This window comes from Chaetodon auriga, chromosome 20 (genome assembly GCF_051107435.1).
Source record: "Chaetodon auriga isolate fChaAug3 chromosome 20, fChaAug3.hap1, whole genome shotgun sequence".
In the NCBI taxonomy this organism is placed as follows: Eukaryota; Metazoa; Chordata; class Actinopteri; order Chaetodontiformes; family Chaetodontidae; genus Chaetodon; species Chaetodon auriga.
Window position 1 is genome coordinate 18,128,961 of NC_135093.1, and position 17,343 is coordinate 18,146,303.

Genomic DNA, 17,343 nt, shown 5'->3' on the forward strand with positions numbered 1-17,343 from the left:
GAGGATGGCTCTGATGAACTGTTTGTTTCTTTCTGAGACGATAATTACAGCTAAGCTGCCTTTTCAGCAGGTCTGCGCTCTCTCCTAATCACCTCACTGTCAGGAGGGAGACTGGAGGGAATGATGGAGGGATGCTCGTACCAAGCAGGTGGAGGAGGAGAGGGAGGTTTTGCGGGGTGAATGGCGGAGGGAGTGCGGGATGGATGCACCACATTCACACCATAAAGTCAAAAAACCAGCGGAAAGAAGTTTCACACTTGAAAAGGTTTTATCAGTTTTTTGATGGTGGATGAAAACTCACACTTAACATTTTAATTAAAAAAAAAAAAAACTAGATATTTGATTCGTGGTGGACTTTGTGATGCTTGGCTCGCGCTCAGTCATGAACTCACGTGCGGCACTCTTCGGCTGCATGTGTGTGAAGTGTGAAAGCGCTGACGATAGCACCCAGTGTGAGGAGAAAAGTTCACTCAGGCTGCTTGATGGCTTGTTCTCACACTTCCAAGTTGTTTGTTCTACCTGTCAAGTTGTTCAGAGTCACTTGTGCACAATGTGAACACAGAATTTTTTGAGCATCGTCTGTACATAAGATTTGGAGCCCATACAAGTGTGGTTGTAATGCATATAGATGTGATCTCTGTCTTTGTTTTTGTGCGGTATCCAAGATTTTGTCATCGCTATTCCAGACCGATGACTTGCTGCCTCGCTAATACCAATGAACCTCTGAACTACAACAATAAGATCTCATGGCAATCCTTTGAGAATTTGTCTGAAGTCCGACAAAAACCCTAGTTTATGTTCGTAAAGCCTAGACAGCACATTCCTAAACATTTTATAGGGGAAGAGGGAAAACAGAAATATATCACATGATGTTCACATACATGGCAACAGTAAACTAGAAAGAACACAGCTGACCTGAGAGGATGTTTTCACTTTATTACAATTATTTTTATTCCCCCCAAAATTGGTTTAGTGAATCTGGCTTGTTTATAACCTGCTCTTTTCTTGTCCTGTTGAATTTTACTGTAGTGATGTCGCCATGTTCTCACATCTCAGTAATTACTCTGATGAGTACAGCGTTAGCATTAGACAAAAATTATAACGTGCGTATCCTTTCCTGTACCAGACAGCTCTCCTAACGAGCCAGGTGCAGTCAGCATCATGAATCTGGCACTTTGATTGCTCTGTAGCCTAATTTGTTATGTGTTCAGTCAGTTCTGCATCTGTGAATGCATGTACAGCTAAAAATACATTTGATTGTTGTTGGGGAAACACACAAATATAAAGTGGCTTGACGCATCTTATCACAAATTACAAAGCAAAAACTATTCAGCTACAGAGTGTCAGTATGAAAAATGTATTTCTTTGTGATGAAGTTCCATTAATTTCAGAGATTCTAAATGAGGCAAACAGACACAAAAAAGCACATTCCATTTAGTAAAATGTTAAATAAACAAGTCCATTTAAATACTGCAGAAGTGACTACAGCGAAGTGTAAATAAGCTAACTTACATTTTTGGACTCAGCTCTAGATTGAGTGACTTGTTAAAAGAGTGTTTTCATTTATTTATGTATTTATTTATTGATCGATGCAGTGGAGCCCCAGTCGATAGCCGAGGGAGTCTAAATAGCAGAGTGCACCAGAACTGACTGTAGCAGACAGGGTATCCTATCCATAGTACATCGATCTGACTTAACGCACACTCTCTGTGGCTGGATTCCTCCTGGAGAGAGACAGAAAGGATAGGTGAGGAGGAAGAGGGGGAGTGAGGTGGGAAGAGGAGGAAGGGTTATAGATTGACAGAGAAAAGGCAGACAGAGAGAGAGGAAGAGAAGCCGAGGCAGCCGGCTCGATCGCTTTATTGGATTCCCTCAATATGTATTTGGGCTGATGTTTGATGACAAACACCACGGATGAAAATACTCCTTGTGGTTGGATTGGCTAGTTTGGATGAATTATGTTCTGCTGCTCTAAATTTCATAGGCTGTAAAAACAGATCAAATAGGTATTTGCTGACATGATTTCATATGCAAGATCACCATATTCATGCAACACATACAGTCGTTACCTTCATCCACGACCTACTATATGGTGTATATGATACCTCAGTTCAACCATAGAATAGAAAAGTAGCTCCCAAACATTTCTGGCTTCAATAAAATAGAGCGATGTCTAACTCTCATCCCTCATGACAAGAGTTGTGAGCTGTTCAGATGTTTCATTTGAAGGATTTTTAGAGGCCCAAAGAGGAGAAGTTATTCAACATTTCAAGATTTAGAGAAAAGTGAGAGAGAGTTCATAGCCATGTCGGCTCTACAAGGCTGTGCTAATAATCAAATAGCAGCATATTTCTAATCACAGGCACTGTGTTTTGCGTTGTATTTATTTCGATTAACATTTAGGTTAAATTTTTAAGCTTTACTTGACTGTGACAGTAGGAAGATATAGATGGGAAATCAATGATGAGATGGACAAAGGTCCCCAGCTGGAGCAGACAGGCAATAAATAAATTACATTTTTGGACATTAAGACGTAAGATAATCATATGCTACTGTCCTCTGTGCTTCACCTTGTGTCCAACAAAGTCAAAATTAATGAGAAATGTGCAGGTTTGCAAAGGATCTGTGTCATTTTTGAGTGCAAAGAAAACTGAAGCTTTGAGAGTTTCTCTAAGTAGTGGTTGTTTTAAGTAGGACAGAGGCAAAAATCAAACAACCTGCGGTGTGCTTGTGCTCTCCAATAAAGTTAAAAGAAACCAAAAAAGTTTCTGGTTTAACTGTATACTTGAAAAACAAATGGTACAAAGCAAAGACTATATGGTGCACCCATCATCTCGACCATGGTCCCAGTCATTGAAGGTAATTATATGAAGTATGCTGTTCATTTCACCATCGCACAGTATAATGATATTTAAAATGCAAGCTTAGCACCTTTAACTGTCTTTAAATATTCAACACATCCTCCTGGATTTCAGACCTGTGATTGAGTCACACTAAAGGAGGTGAGAGAGAAGCACAGAAGCGAAGGCTCAGCGTCTTCTCCTTTTCTTCTCTTTATGATTTATTGATGACACTTTGGATGGGCCGCAGCCCAGTTTAGGGGACGGCAGAAGGAAGAAAGAGTGTGAGGACGGAGGAGGAAAGGCGAGAGTGGAAGAGATGGCACAGAGGAGGTAAAGTGAGAGACACAAGTTGGTAGAAAGATATAAAAAAAAAAAACGGAATGCACAATTTTTTACCTTAGGTACAGTTTTGATTATACAGCTTGTAAAATAAGCTCGTTTGCTTTCTTTCTGGGAGCGAGATGACTGATATCAGTCTCATTTCAAAGTACATCAAAGCACAACGTTACCGTTCGTTGAATCATTCATTAGGTAACGGACAAACATGTGCATTGTCTCACATTAGTTAGCTTGTTCACACGTGATAACATGCATACATCACTTTCTCTACTTCAATTAAACTTTCGCCTACTGTCAATCACAAGTAGGTAGCTGCTTTCTGTTATGTATTACCTAAAAGGTGCACCTGGTGAAATGCCGCCAATGGTTAAACAAACAGACACAATATATATGAACAAGGCTGCTTTATGTGCTGTTTGTTACATCTGCTCTGAGCAAAGCCAGGCTACCTGTCTCCCCTTGTCTGTATACTAAGCTCGGCTGAAGGCATCTCCATTCCAGCTCTATCCTTATCACACAGACACAAGATTGATATCGATCGCATCTCACTCTTGGCCAGAAAGCAAATGACTGTATTTGAATGTTAAGTATTCCTTCAATCTAAAGCAGAGTCAGAGAGAGAGAAAGTGTGAACGACTGATGATGCAGTCCAAAGGAGAAAAAAAGAGAGAGGACACAGACAAGGATACAGCATCCATGAACAATGATGGGCATTAAACAAGCTGTCCACTGCCAGGAGTCCCGCAGTTGGTCCCTCAGCCCTCCTCCTCCCTGCCTCTGTCCCCCGGTAAGCTTGCTGTGCACAGCTTCAGGGCTGGACTGCTGTATTTCCTCGTCCTGGTTGTCCTTATCAACGTGGGTTCTCCTCCATTAGCTCGATTATCTCCCCCACTACAAGTGGGTCAGCAGATCGGCCATAGATTATCAATCAGAGGGAGGGAGTAGATGCTGAAGAGATGGAAGGAAGAAAGATGAAGATGAAAAAGGTTGAGCAGTGAATCTGTTAAAGCCTCCCAAGGATGCATTTGCATGTAAAACGGTGCCCATGTTATCATCCAAAATTAGAGTGTAGTAATAGAGAGGAGCATCCTGCAGCCTCTGCTGATTCACCCTGTGTTCCCAAATGAAATCCTGCTTTCATTAGTCATTGCTGGGAAACCCTCTCCGTGCACAGAAAGTGAATACACTTAGTGTAAGCGTGCAGCCAGAACTGACTCACCTGTGTCATGTCATGCTTCTGTCTTTCTCTTTACTGAGACTGTAGTTATCATGAAATCGCTCATCATGCTTTAGAAGAAAAATACAAGTGCTTTGCATATGTCTGTATAATTAATGCACTAACCCAAACTCTTGCTTGTAAATCTTAACTGCTGTGAGCACACGTCTGTAATTAAAGATAGATGTATGAGCATTTTCGCTCCTCCTTTCTCTCATCTAGATTTTGGCAGCTGCGTAGTCAGATGACACTGTTTAAAGAGACCTCAGAGTAAATCAAACTGAAACTGTGGCTTTCAGTTCCCGGGAAAATTACATGCTTGCTTGTTACAGTGCTTTTGTGATCACTCACAAGATTGGAAAAAGAAAATCTGCAAAGTACTGACATCATGTTACAGGTTCTGGGTATATTGAGGCTCAGTTGAAGCCTGGAAGGATGTGCTACTATTACATGTTTAATAGGCTCTGCAGAAGTGTGTGCAATGATAAATGGGCATGTGTATTTTGTCAGCTTTTCTGTTTTACACTGAATTCAGCACTATGTGCATACATTTACACCATGTCCATCACTTTATTCTCATTGGCTGGAGGATATTCTTTACTTTGCAGTCATGTTATCACCTATTATGAAAGTTGCAATAATATTTTCAGTTGTTTCAGTTGTTGCTTCTCTTGCTTAATGTAGAAAAGTGTCACTAACACGAGGTTGGCATTGATAATCAATATTTAAAGAGCATTTTGCTAAATGAAAAGTTCTTATTAATTTGCACGTGGCCAAGGCATCAGCAGATGCCAAGCTCAGCAGTTATCAAAAAAAAATAGCAAGCATATTCTTTTTTGATAACAGAAGGAAGGTCCCGCAGGCATTAGCACATTCACAAGGAAACTGGTTTGTTGAGCTTGATTTTGTTTGACCTGAGAACAGTTGGTTTCAATTATTATATTTTATATGCTGTTTTATATGCAGGAAAGACTGTCACAGTTTGCAAGCGGCTTTGTAGACATAGTTTGCTTCAGTTACAAAATAATGAGTTTCCTGGAGGGGATAAGCACATAACTTTATTACTGTAATGTTTTATTAAATATGTGCTGCTTTCACTGGAGTCTTTTGTTTTTATTAGTTTGACGCAGACTGCACCTCATTGCCCATCAGACCTTTTTCAGAAAAAAGGGTTCAATAACAGGGTCTATTATAGATTTGCCGTAAGGGAATGCTAACTCTAAAGTGCCCGTGAGCAACTCTCTTATTGCGTACCCTTTGCAGGAGTGCACATCTGTAGCTAAGACCTCTGACTCTTCTGCTTGGGGGTGAGAATTCCCCTCACAGCATCTGATTGTTGCAAGAGAAGGAGAGATATTCAGTAATCAGCCATGACCGTGAAGAATAAGTTGGTTAACATTTGGGTTAGATAAGCAGCAGAGTGGGTTGATGGCAGAAAGTGTTGCTGATGAAAGGCTTTCAATCTGATTCAGCATGAAAACACTCCATCTGTCTGTTCTCTGTGGTTTTTCCTCTCTGCACGTCTCATGAATGATACTACATGCTCTTGCTTTGATATTATCGGGCCCTCATCATTAGCTCTTGTCCATGCATCATTAGTTAAATGTGTGCTGTCACATAAGAGTCAGTAAGAGTTGCCTCTGTGATGCATCCACCGTAGCATTTGCACTTCAACAATGCACTGTGCACATATCCTGTAAACATACACCACATTGAAATCCACCTCCTTGACACACACACACACACACGCACACTCCAAAGAGCTATCCATCAGTCACAATTCATTTGCTGAGGAGCATGTAGTGTGACAGCTTGCCTGTCAGTGATGTGGAGGCGAATACAATGGAAACAATATGTGACTAAGGGAATACCAGAGGAGAGGACAGATGACTGGTTAGTTCATAATAGGTGATAAATGGAGGAATGTGCAGCTACAGTGGTTAATCAGTGTAATCCAATAATCTGTTAACAAATTACCATTAGCTAAAGTAATAATAACAGGTGAAGCAGCCCTTTGACTGTGGATCAATCACCTGGCGTGACAGCTGATGATGAAAATGAACTCGGCTCTGAGACAACAGTTTGATTCCCAAAACATCAAATAACTGGGAACTAAATACATAACTCAATTTTTACAACATGACTCTTAATATTTTGTGGATGAATGCTTTCACTCCAGGGTGGGTTTTTTTGTGTGTTTTGTATGCAAATATGTAATATGGTCAAATCGCCTCAAAAACACTTCAAAATGAGTGTGAGGACAACAAGACAGTAGACAGCTGCAGGAAAATAAATTGCTTGCTGTATATGACATGTTCATGACCAAGGTGTCGGAGGGTTTTTACCATGTTTGACGAACCTATGCTAGCTGTTTCTCCCTTTTTGTTTGTGGCTGCCAACAGGCTGAAACACACACATCTGACATGATGTGGCATGATGAAGTTGATATTTCTAACATGTTGGCAAACTATTGCCCATAGAGCAACATTCATTTCTGGTGACCTGGCCAAGGCAGCTTCAACACTGACTCTCCTTTTAGCTCTGCTTTGTTCTCCACCAACTCCTGAGGGAAATATCTGGCTCTTTTCCAGCTAAATGATCCAGTATGTTCACCAGCTAGTCTCTAACTTAGTCAGTACAGTGGACTTACTGATGAAACAACGTTGGTGAAGCTGCAGACCGAAACAATGTGCTAATAGAAGCTAAAAAGGGTTAGCAGAGCTGACCAAAACTGCTGAATCTCATTCGGTTCGTCACCACATTTACATTACAAACATGTACCGTAATTGTGACATAAATGCAGCTCTAGAGATGTTTATGAAGAAAGTGGATTTTTTTTGGTGTTGGAAGATTTATTTCTTTCCCGCTTTGATAAAGCTAGGCTAGCAGTTTATCCCTGCTTCCTGTCTGAACGCACCGTGGACCTATCTCTGCACGTCAGACTCACATCAATCCTGTTACTCTGAGCAGGACAAACAATATGAATAGCCATATAATTGTCAGCCCTCTACATAGAATGATCAATGGGTATAGCATCTGTTTTACACATATCTTGCCACCATGATGCTGAAAACATTGCCGGATACCCAAAGCCATTTGTCAACATGCTGTGCAGTGAGAATGCCTCAGCTCACCTCATCAGTTACTCAGCAAATACATTTCCAACATTATTTATCACATAATTTCTTCACTGGTAAAACAAACTCTCAAGCCTCAAACCGAGCATGAAAACCGAGACGACACCATCAAAATTTGTCAATTCCATTCATCTTTTCTCAGTCCATCCATCATGATTTGCATAAAAATACAGAGATAAAAACCCAGCCAGGGAAATGATGAAACAGTTTGCACTCGTGAGGTTGCTTTTAGATCTGTCTCACCATTGATTTCACTCTGATTCGCCCTTTTGGTCGATCTATCAGCCATCCATTCCTCCTTATTCATCTGTCAGATGTAGGACCGTTGGCTGTTTAACATTATCACAGTGCAGGAAGAAAGATGGATGGACTGACAGAAGATGAACAGAAGATGGAGGGACGGATAGATCCCGACAGAAAGGCAGACATAAAGGTTAGGTGAGGACAGGATGGGTGAAACGTTGGACACCGTTCCACATTCCAGAGCTGTCTTGCGTCGTTCTCCTATTATAGGTCTTTCTGGGTGGCATTATGTCCTCTGTGTCCTCTGTTATGTCAGTGTGTGTGAGTGTGTGTGTGTGTGTGTGTGTGTGTGTGTGTGTGTGTGTGTGTGTGTGTGTGCGTGCCACCTTTGTTTTGAAGGAGGTGTAACTGGAAAGCTGTATGTATACCATCCTTCATGTGTCTGGCTGCTTTGGTACAAACACACACACTTTCAGCCTCTGTGATAAGAGAGGACGAGCAAACTGTTTACATTCCCAAAGGTGTGTGTGTGTGTGTGTGTGTGTGTGTGTGTGTGTGTGTGTCTTTGTCTTTGGGTACTTTTTATTGCATGACTTCTATGAATCTCATTACATTCTTCTGCGAGTTTGTCCTTGTAAGGATCTCCCCGTATCAAGATGTGCACAAGTATCATATCAGAGTGTGTATGACAAGATGGAAAACTGTTTTTCGTCCTTGACTCCGTCCCCGGTGTGTACGCCTGCTTCGTGTGCTTTAGTTTGGGAATTCTCCTCACGCAAACTCCCTCCAAGGTTGGGCCTCCCCCGTCCTCTCCTGCTTCTCATTTCTTCGTCCGCCTCCCGCTGCCCTTCCCCGCACCAGCATCATCAACACTGGCACGTACTCTGACGAAAACAGCGCACAACTTCCTGTCGTTTCCATCGTTTGTTTGATACACTCCATTTCTCCTCGGCTGTTTCTTCGTTCCAGATGAGGCGAGATGGGTCAGTTTTCACTGAGCACACCGAACTTCATCTGGCTCTCATCAGGGGCAGCAAGTGTTTTTGTATGGATTTTTTTTTTTTTTTTTTTTCAACAGACATCATTCATCATCTGCTTTTAAGTTTGTTTATGTAACTCTGTCTGACGAAAAATTACCCTAATATTTGTATTATTTTGCTCTGGGGATTTATGGCGTGTCTTTGGCACTGAAACGTGTTTTCCCATTGGTATTAATGTTGCCATAACTTTCCCATAAGGACAGGGCTGTTCAGCACTGAAACCACGGTGAATGTATCATATATTGTCTGTCTCCTATAGCCTCATAATCAGGCTGAAATGCTATTTTGTTTTCACATCATCGTTCAGTATGACATCGTGCTCATGTTTGGCGTTTTCTGTTTGGAACGGTTTGTTATTTTGACCTGAATAATCTGGAGTGACTCACATATTTGTCCTTTGAACATCATACGGGGTAGCAGCAGTAGTTAACTCAGTTTGGGAAATATGCTTTCTTGCTGAGAAAAGAGACAGTTCATATTTATGTGGTAAATATGAGGCTACAGTGGCGGTTAGCTTAGCTTAGAATACAGTCAGGAAACACAGCGAACCTGCATCTGTAGGAATGGAAGAAAATCTGCCTATCATGTCTTCAGACACCCCCTAACTGAGAAGCTGGAACCAGACACTATTGTTTCACTCAAAATTGACCCAAAACAACTAACATATCATCAAAACATTTGTTGATTCATTTTCTCTGGACTGACTCATCATTTCATTGGTCAATTGGCTCATGTGCCAGTGCAGTAGAAGAGCACTGCAGTGACTCAGTATTGCGCTTTTATAAAAGAGTGAGACCAACAAGGGACAGACTTGATTTTAGAATAAGAAAAAAAAAAAGAGAGGTCAAAATCGACGAAGCAGAGACTGAAATATTCTGACTATAAGTCTCAAGGATGAGTCAAGCCCAGAAAACCAACACTTCCCACAATGCAACTCAATAGTATCTTTTTGCTTGGCCCTCTCTGTCCCCAAGAGATGACTTGGAGTAAATGGACTTTTCCATGTGATGTTGGTGTAGGGCTCCATTAATGCTATTTTTCATTTATTGTGCTATATGATATTAACTGTAATATTCCTACTGGGGCTAATAGTTTTAATGGGGAATTTTTGTTGTCAGGTCTTTTCTTTTTGTGTTCCCAAAGTGGCTTTTCTTTTGCAAGTTGCTCTTCCATGAAAGTGCCAGTCGATTCCTTTTGGCCTGGGCGCCCAGCTGCTGATGTGATGTACTGTACCTGTTCTGAGGGACTACCAGAAACTGTTAGATCCGCATCCCTCTGCTTGCGATGGGAGGGCATCTCTGTGCCTTTCTGTTAACTGTTTTGCCATTTACCTTCTCTCTGGAGCCTGCAGGCCATCTGTCAGCTCTGGGTATGTGTGTGTATATACAGCATGTGTGCTTGTTTTAGTGCTGCTTTAGTGTAAAAAAAAACAGAAAAGTCTTGCACGGGGACACCTCAAAGTACTAAAAAAGAACACACATTCATGCACTCATTAAGGGAGTTTCTTGCTCTTAAGGTGACCAACCGGCTTGTGCACGCACACTCACACACACGCACATGCACGCAGTTCGACATGTGTTGCGAATTTGTCAAACAGGCAGACTTGGACTTGGTGCGAGGAGGGAATTCCTTCATCTGCACGCCCCTTCAAGCTGCACATGTGCTCAGCATCTGCTTCACACACACACACACACACACACGCAAACACACACACATAGAGGGGGAGAGAGTGAGAGGAGATGCCGATAAACACTGATCAAGAAACAAGAAAAACGTTTTTGCAAAGCGCTCTGCAGCCTCTCTCTCCTCTAAGCACTGTCCTTCTAACCTCCCATCACAGCCTGAGAGGGCCTCTAAAGAGCTGCTGGAGAGGCTGTTCAGAGTGTGTGTGCACGCCGTCTCAAGGTTGCGAGGAAGACTTATCTGATGCTGCTCTTTTATGTGCTGTGGATGCCACAACCTCCTCTCAACGACGAGTGATTCACCCCCTCTTGACGTCTCTGAAAGATGATACACATATGCCGCTTGCTCCTTTGAAGGTTGATTGTGCGAGGATGCATGTGACCGTACGTGTGTGCTTGTCGGGCACACAAGCATTGCGTGTACACCACGCTCCATATGCAAACACAAACACAGGCATATTGTGTGTGTGGTGCTTTTCGAACTTTCTGGTTAGTTACAGTCCAATGAGCGCTGGAATGAACACATGCATTGCAGTCATCTCCAAAGGCAAGAATGTAAATGTGATTCGGGACATTAGAGGATTAATTACCACTTTCCCGGTGCGAGCGGAGCATGTAATACATGCCATATATAAAAGGCTACATAATACTGCCCTTACATTTTCTGTGTTTTCATTCCCAGATGATTGAGCTGGTTCTGCAGTCTGAGTAATTAAAGTATTTGGTTTGCTGCTGCTGTGTTTACACATATTTCCTTTCCTTCTCTCCATACGTTACAGGATGCTGGAGTACTCCCTCAACCTGCAGAACGTCAGTTTTTCAGCGGTGAGGACGGTTCGCGTGCTGAGACCTCTGAGAGCCATCAACCGAGTGCCAAGTGAGTTCAGACCTACTGACCTCTCACACTTCAGCTCTCCAACCAGACTCTGGATCCCAGAACACTCTGTCCTCTGCTATCACAATGCTTTGGCTTCCACGTCTGATCTTGAACTAAAACCAGACAGCTAAAGATACAGGCACTGTGTTCAACTATTCGGTTGACTGACATGAAAGGAATAGTTTCGATATTTTTGGAAATACACTTGAGGATTGATACCGCTCTCAGCTGGCTGTTTCCCCCTGTTTCCAGTCTTTATGCTAAGCTAAGCTAGGCTAACTGGCTGCTACCTGTAGCTTCACATGTACATTATGAGAAATGCAGTTCTTCATTCATACACTCGCTTCATTTTATCACCCAAACACATCTTGTGCTACCGGCAAACAACACAATAACAGGCGGCAGTAAAAAGTGATGTGTCTCTTGTCTTTCATGTGCATTTTGCTCAGAGACATCGCATTGAGATATGCGATAATTTGAATTCAGTGTCAGTGTATTAATGTCCACTTCTGACGTGGCCTGAAAGGGTCCAGAAGTCACAGTTTTTAGATTAAGATCTAAAAACTGACAGTTAATAACTTGTCACAATGGCCAACAAGTAATCTCTTGCTTCTCATGATTAATTGAGCTCAACAGCAGAAGATATTAGCTGTACAGTTTTACCTTATATTTAGATATTGAACTTCCGCTCCTCTGTCAGGGTTCTCGCTATAATTAATTTATCATGCAGGTGGATTGAATTCTTACAGAGCAGTGCAGTGTAGGTCTGGGATGAGCCCGTCCACACTCGGTATGCTGCCTTGACTGTGTCTCTGTGTTTTGGCTTTCCCCAGCCACTCAGCTTCGGACTCCAGCAGATTTATATGCAATTTTCCAACTCACCGCCTTTTATTAAAGGAGTGTAGTTCATAGCTACACTCACACTCACAGACTATCACACTTGTTCATTGCGACGCAAACACACAAATCCCTGAGTCGCTTTCTCCATCTGTCATTGCCCCCCCCCCCCCCCCCTTCTCACACACACACACACACACACATTACCCTAACCCCCCTAAAAAGTTCTGGATTCCCCTCCCTTTTTCTTCCATTAGTCTCCATTAGAGTTTAATCAGCACAGATTGAATTTCCAGTGCACACATTGATGTTTAAATAAATCATAAGCATTTTTATTCCCACCCAGCGGTCCACTCTGTGCATTCATTCTTACCTTGATTCCACCCCCTGCAATGCTTTCATTTAAATACAGACCCTAATTATGTCATTAGCTCCTCAATTGCTTAGAGGAGATTGCAGGCAAACTGAGCAATGATCCAGAGGGTGTGTGCATGTGTGCGTTTGTGTGTGTACCCACACTGTGGGGACATAAATCTGTTTACGCAGTGACATTGTGGGTACTTGCCTTCCTAATGTGGACTAAACGTAACATATGTGACCAAATTTCAGAGTGAAGACTTTAGTAAAGGTAAGGTTAGGTTTAGGTTAAGATAAGGGATAGGTGAGTAGTGACTACAGTTATAGTTAGGGTAAGTCTCCATAAAGGGAATGTTAAGTTCATGTAAAAGTGACTGTGTGTGTGTGTGTGTGTGTGTGTGTGTGTGTGTGTGTGTGTGTGTGTGTGTGTGCGTGTACATACAGGTGTTTTCCCCGCATAGATGCATGAATGGGAGATCAACCCCCTTCCCATCTCTCCCATCCTTCGACTGATGACACTCGCAAACCTCTTCTGTAATCTGATCCTCTTGTCAGTCAAGGCCATCGTAGGGGTCCACTGCTGCTCATTAGGCCACATATACATACGCACAGTCAGGGAGCACACAGTCACGCGCACAGAGTCGTTGATTAGGCATCCAACCATCGCTCATCCTAATCACAGGACTATTAGCGTTAATGTGTGTGTGATTTGGTCTGGTTCTGGCCCTGTGGGGAAATGTCATTGGGTAGAGTGGTAGTGTTGGAAGGTTGCTGGAGGGGGCGGGGGGTCCCCAAGCCTTTGATGTGGCTGATATCTGTCTTCAGCCCCCCTCCCCCTTCATCCCTTCACCAGCCTAATCAAGTCCTGCGGAGAAGCTTGCAGCGTTCATCGTGACTCTGGCTGGGGATGTTTGTCGTGCAGCTCAGGCTATTTTGAGGCACACTTCACTGAATTTGAATACATGGGTGCTCTAGTTGTTCGATGCCGTGAATTAATTTCCGACATGTTAGACTGGATTTATGGCACTGACAAAGGTGTTTTTTTCCTCTTTCATTATTGAGCAGTGGTTGGGTTGGTAAGAAACAAGGCAGAAAAAGGGGAGAAGTCACAGTTTGCCCTTTTAAATTCGCCAGGTACCGTACAAGGAATTTGACCTGCCTAATTGGCACAGCAACATTACAAACGAGGAACAGAATAGAGGAGGAGTTCATCTGTGCTCTTAAAGGATAATTTTTTTTTTCAATTCTGCCTTAAAACAAGTGTCATACGTACGTATGCACAGTGACACAGTTGTTGTTCACTGTATTCATTCCAGTGGACGAGGAGTCATTTTACGGACAGTCTGAACAACCTGTTCTGTGATCCGGTGCAGTCTCTGAACTCAAACGTAACTAGACGAAAAGCATAATAACAGGCTAACTTCAGCATGTTAGCATGCGAGTTAAGCATTATTCTCAAGCCACATTCAGGCCAAGCAGAAATCTGTCTATGTGTTTTAGAAGTGGACAAGTGGAAATTTTGACCTGTTGGTGTCTCTAAATGAGCTGTCAGGGGATCACCACAGTCATTTGCATTCATCCTATTAGAACCATGACTGCCTTTACCAAATGCTATGGGAATCTAGCTTAAGACTTTTGAGACATTACACTCTAAAGCAAAATGTTGAATCAACAGACCAGACTGATTGGCTTTGCTATGCCTAATTCTTTTAGCATGGCTAAAAATTCCACTGCTCTTCTGTGTTTTGCTAGCCTAGCATCGCAGAACCAATTCACAAATGCAAATTAGTTTGGAACCTGTCAGTTCATTTTCAATTTCCAAGGGGCATTATCAGTTGGCACAGCCCAAAATGACTCTGGATGCTATTAGATAGACAGGTAAACCTATCACTGCAGTGAAACGTGACATCATGCTCAGCATTGGAAAAAAGTACACAGCGTGCAGGCGTGAGCTGTGATGGTGTAGCACTGACATGTCTGTGAACATGCATACATACTTAAACGTTTTGTTGTCTAAATGACTAATGGGTGCAAAACATTTATGGAATTGATGCAGTAGATCGTCTCAGCCGGCGGCCACAAAACAAGCTGCAGGGGCTACAACGTAACTGCGTCTGTCACAGTACGTTCAATAAAGTGCTTTTTGCCACTGACAGGCTCAGATTGTTGTGCTAAGTGCCTGACATTATGGAAAGGATCCCTGCAGACAGAGCTTTTCGCTAAAGAGTCAGATACTTTTTGTTTACCCAGAAACAGTCGTTTTATCACTCTCCTCAAAGAAACCAGACTTCATTGACAAAAACAGAACTTTGACCCTCACAGATCATCATTTGAATTTGACTCGACAGAAACAAAATGAACCTCACCAAAACCATCTTGGTTTTGTCTTTCCACTTTTCCATCAATCACCAACTTTTGTTTTGTACAAATAAGCCTTTCATTCAGAGAGTTAGATGTGATCTACTGCCTCGCTGATGCCTGACCACCCTCTCGTAGCCATCTTGGGTGTTGTGTATCAAACCCACCCCATTTTAAATAAGTGGATGTGACTGGCCAGACACGGAGCAGGACGGATGGAAATCTGTCTGATGATATTAGTCCTGTATCAGTCAGCATCTCTGTAACATGGGGTCACAGTGGTTTTGTTTTTGGCAAGGATTCCTTTGCTTTTCTCGAATTGCTTCTTCATCTTTTGAGTTTTTGAGTTTTGAAACATCAACTGCTTGTTTCAGGTGATTCTAATTCAGCATGAATGGGGTTTAACAGCCACATATACATTGACACAAATGGTAATGGTCCCAAGTGGTAAGACAGTATCCACGGCTGAGGTGTAAAGTGGATGAATACTCCACAGGTTGAAAGCTACTTGGCACATTAACATCAATCACTGTAATATAATGAGGATCCAATCTATGTAATGTATCTACTGTGTAAATTAAAGTTCTCTATATCTCATAGCACATGCCCCTAGAAAGCACACGCTACTAGAAAGCACACAAATGAAACAGGCTGTCATCAGTATGGATAAATAAAGTGTCCTGAATGGACCCTCTAGATAACTGCAGTGAAAAAGAAGCTGTCAATTTTAAACATCATAAATCTTCTTAGAGGAAACAACGTGTGTAATAATCACTGTTTGGCGAGGAGAAAATACATTTCTTTTTATTGTGCGCACTGGAGATGGAGCTGTATTTCAATATTAAGTGTGTAAGTGTGGTCCAGTAAATCAGAAATTAACACAGTCCAGATATGAGATGCATATTAATGCCAGGTGCAAACAGAGCCAAGGCTGATATATAGCTGAAGATGCAGACCAGGCAGCGCTGCAGACCTCAGCTGATGCACACTGCAGATTAGATAGCTCATATCAGTGTGGTTTTCAGTCTGCACATTCCCTCAATCTGTCAGTCCAAGGTGATTTAAACTTTCCATCACCGGATTATTGTTGGCTTTCTCGTTGATATTTGTCTACTGCTGCCTGAAATATAAGCCATCTGATCCTGGATCAGCAGATGTATAAACAGTGAGTCCTCCTGTCACTCTGCCACATTGCTCTTTTCTCATTCTCTCTCTCTTGGTCTGTAACCTCAAACCTTAAGTCTGTATTGGAACAGAAGGCTGGAGCTCTTCTTAAAACACACACACACACACACACACACACACACACACACACACACACACTGACTTGTATTAACGAACATATTGTTCCTGGGCTGGTGTCCACATCCTGGGCTCTGGCATTGATTGATGCGCTAACATGGCAGTCCTGCCAGTGGAAGTGACAGATACATTTCTCAGGCTTCATCCACCGGCTGGCAACAAAACCAAAAATCTCATGCTGTGTCACCATCACATCACCACCCACCGTCTGTCACCTGATTGGCTATTACCCTCAGGTCCGGTCCATGCCTGCAGGTACCTTGTACCAGGCCTGTCATTGGCTACATCAAGGCAGACATGACAACTTTATACCGCTGTGTGGGTTTTAATATTCAAGGGGAGCAGCTGGCCATGCATGTGTCCAGAATACAGTCTGTTCTCCTGAGTGACAGAGGAGACCCCCCCCCCTTCATGCTCCTGGCATGGAAACAGATATGGTGCAATGGTGAGGTTGCATTAGGAGTTTCCATGGGGTTGAGCATGTCTACTATGTAGAACAAGCAAAGAAGCAAGAAAAAAAAAATCCAAAACTAGATTTGTTAAATTATTAAGAAATGCAGACCTTTTTGATTTGGTTTGGCTTGTTCTTGTTGTTCAAATCACAGGGTGCTTCTGCTAAGTATTAAATAACTGCACACTTTAACATTTAGAATATACTGTCAGCAAAAACCTTTGCGACCTTGATTCAGCTGTTATATTATGCAAAATAGATGTGAAGAGCTGTTTTAATGGGGTTTAGTTTCAAGCCTCAAGGTACTGAAACCTAGAATACTGACTGTAGAGTGCTGCAATATCATTTTTTCTGGCTTGTGTTTGTAGGAAAAGTGCCATTGTTATACACAGAAAGAAAATAACTTTTTTTTTATCCTTGGGCTAAAGAGCGACATTCATTTGACAATCCAGCAAATGCAATGCATTTTTTTTAAAGCTAAACATATTTTTTGCAATAAAAAAGGACTTCAAGTTGCTCACCTGCCAAAGGGACTGGTTTCGCAGACATACCAGCTACCTGCAGTCTGAATTTGTAATTTGTTTTTTGTGTGCTAGCGAGGGTAAGTATGTTCCCACCCTGGTTACCAACAGTTCTTCAATGTCAAGGCCAACAGACGTTA

The 17,343-nt window shown here is 42.3% G+C and overlaps 1 protein-coding gene across 1 annotated transcript in view; it reads left to right on the forward strand.

Annotated features, from left to right (window-relative positions):
* cacna1g (calcium channel, voltage-dependent, T type, alpha 1G subunit) overlaps window positions 1–17,343 on the forward strand; it is a 234,130-nt gene that overhangs the window by 101,701 nt on the left and 115,086 nt on the right. Inside the window, exon 5 of the mRNA XM_076759944.1 lies at window positions 11,280–11,377. Within this exon, the coding sequence (XP_076616059.1) occupies window positions 11,280–11,377 (98 nt within the window). The remainder of the gene's footprint in view (window positions 1–11,279; window positions 11,378–17,343) is intronic.